Source organism: Nestor notabilis, unplaced genomic scaffold (assembly GCF_000696875.1).
Source record: "Nestor notabilis isolate BGI_N333 unplaced genomic scaffold, ASM69687v1 scaffold21600, whole genome shotgun sequence".
NCBI lineage: Eukaryota > Metazoa > Chordata > Aves > Psittaciformes > Psittacidae > Nestor > Nestor notabilis.
The window spans coordinates 2055-4759 of NW_009911842.1; the positions used below are offsets into that span (position 1 = coordinate 2055).

Below are 2705 nucleotides of genomic sequence, written 5' to 3' on the forward strand. Positions count from 1 at the left end.
GCATGAGGGTTACAGCCCCTGTAACCCAGGTCAGCCAGGACATTCATCCTGGGCCTGAACAAAGTGTCACTGACTCAAGAGAAACACAGCTGGACCAGCTGGGTCTGGGCACATGCCACCCCCATCAGCCTTTCCAATTAACCCAGGGCAGGGTAAAAAATAGCTCCTGTTAAAAAAAAATAACCGAAACAGGACCCATGTTGAAGGATTCACTGATAGGTCAACTGAAACAGAAGCCAGAAGCCCTCTAAGCAAAGGGCGTTTTGCTGTTAAGCCCATCAGCCTGCCCTGGGGCTGAGGGAGAGGCTGCTTCGTGATCCACCTCCCCAGCTCACCCGGAAGACTCTGTCGAGGGAGAGTTTGCCAAGTTCAGATCTCATGGTGGTCTGGGCCAGCTGGGTCACCGCATACTCGGGATCTTCCACCCCATAGCTGGCCTGGAGAGCAGGAGGAAAAAACAGAGTCAAGGGCAGTGCTGAGAAGGAACCCTCTGAACAAGGCAGGATGGGAAAACAAGAAACCTGCCACAGACACTCCTGCCAAAGAAAAGCAGAGTCTGGAGCCACAGGAGTGATCTGGGTGCTCATCCCACCTGCCTCACGGGGCACACCAAGCCAGGCAGAGGGTGAGGTGCGTGCTGAGGGGACAAGCCATTTGAGCAGCACATCACACACAAACCATGTGGAGCACAGCCCAGAGGCTGCAAGTTTGGCAGTACCTTGTAGGGGTCCATAACCCGCAAATAGAGCACACCATCGATCTGGAGGGTGACGTTATCTGCCAGGAGAGAACAAGAGATCCTGTTTACTGCAGCAGCAAAGACAAGGCCCTCTCCCTCAGCAGAACCAGCAGAGCTGGACAGGGTCATCCCTTCCTTTCCTGGTGCGAGGAGCGAGGCACGGAAAAGGGACTGGCTGAATGCATCTCCTAATCTAATAGGCTTTGCAAAACAGACGTTCCTCAGAAAACGCTGTATATTGACTGTTCCAATACACAAGAAGTCTCAGGTTTCCAGAGCAAAACATTTCATGCTCTAGTTACCTTCATAAATAGAGAGGAGTAAACAAGCCAAACCTTAACACTAGAATTTTAACAACTGCCCATTAACCTAATTAGAAATTTTTTTTTTTTTTTGGGGGGGGGGGGTGTTCAGAAACAAAGAGGGACTTTTATGGTGCAAAGCAGGAAAACATCTGAAAGACAGACTGCTGCTTTAGGTACATTCAACCCAGCATGAACAGGCAGCTGCAGCCCAAAAAGGCAGTCAGGACCTCCTGGGTCCTGCTATGCTGCAGTTGGCTATACTCTTGGTCCCTGCTCAGCACCAGCAGTATAGCCAACCCAGGGACACGGCTGAGTGCAGGAGCCTGGGACACTCCCACTTGTCCCCACACTGTCCCCTGCTCGCCCCAGACGCAGCAGCAAGGAAGGGGCAGGACACAGAAGCTGTTCCTTACCTAGGGTGACAGCTGACTGCTCTGGGACATTAATGACGATTTCTTTGAGACTCTGCACGTAACGAATCCGATCCAGCAGAGGGATGAGGAAGTTCAAACCCTGGGAAAAGGGTGGGATTAGATGGCTGAGCCCTCTAACTTGTTCTTTTTATTCCCTCAAAAGAGTTCAGTCAGACTAGCTGTGCAAACGAAGTCTAAGTATGCTACAAGCTGCAGATACTGCAGGTGGAGTAAACATGCTTCACACGTGGGGGGGAATTCAGGTTTCTCAGTGCTTTCAACACCCACCAAAGGAAATAAGTCTACAGACAGATCTGGAAGAAGAAGCTTGCCACCGCCCGAATTCTCACACTAAGGACGTGCCTCGCTACAGCTTTAGGAACCTGCAGAATCCAGAAGGGGAGAAAAGCGTCTCCTTACAGGCTCAAGGATTCGGTGGAACTTGCCCATCCTCTCCACCACCCAAGCCTCTTGCTGCGGCACAAAGAGCACCCCGATATTCACAGGCAGGCTGGAGTTGAAGCGGTGAGGAGCTGGGGCCAGCCATGCTGCACGCTTCAGCTGCTGGGAGTGCTGCAGGAAGAAGAAGGAACGGGATTGAGACTGGCTGCACCTCAGAACCCTGCACCACCCCTGCTACCTATCTGGGATCACTGCTTGTGGCCCGAACACACCAGGGCAGGAAACAGCTCTGATGCCCCCAGCAAGCCCACCCATGCTGTGAGGTGGTGGGGATAAGACCCACAGGGATGACACTTGGGCACCAGAGCCAGTGTGAGCGTCAGGGCCTTACCCGCAGGCATGGGGGGGCTCACCCCCATGCTGGAGCTTTCTCCATGTCTCCCATTCTCTCACATCCACACTTTGGGGGAGGAATAAAGCCTCCCTGACACAGCCATGGTGTGTGGGGGTCTCTTTTGCCCCACTCAGCCCCTACACCCTGAAATCATAGAATGGTTTGGGTTGGAAAGGACCTTAAAATCATCTAGTTCCAAGCCCCAAGGCTCTGTCCGATGTAGCCTTGAACGCTGACAGGCCCCCCCGGGCCAGCCTCTGCCAGCACCGCAGCACCCCCACAGTGAAGAACTTCTGCCTAGTATCTAACCTGAACCTGCCCTGTTTGAACCCGTGTCCCATGTCAGCAGTCCCTGACGAAGAGCCCCTCTCGGCACCCTGGTAGGCCCCCTCAGACACCGGAAGGCTGCCATGCGGTCTCCCTGGTCGGACTCCTCCTCACCTCAGCCGCCC

The 2705-nt window shown here is 53.9% G+C and overlaps 1 protein-coding gene across 1 annotated transcript in view; it reads right to left on the bottom strand.

The window, feature by feature from the left end:
- STOML2 (stomatin (EPB72)-like 2) overlaps positions 1-2030 on the bottom strand; it is a 3674-nt gene extending 1644 nt beyond the window's left edge. The window contains exons 1-4 of the mRNA XM_010016669.1: positions 1878-2030; positions 1458-1557; positions 719-777; positions 336-437 (exon numbers count right to left, since the gene is read on the bottom strand). Coding sequence (XP_010014971.1) covers positions 336-437; positions 719-777; positions 1458-1557; positions 1878-1907 — 291 coding nt within the window. The 5' untranslated portion in view covers positions 1908-2030. The remainder of the gene's footprint in view (positions 1-335; positions 438-718; positions 778-1457; positions 1558-1877) is intronic.
- Positions 2031-2705: the final 675 nt, after the last annotated feature.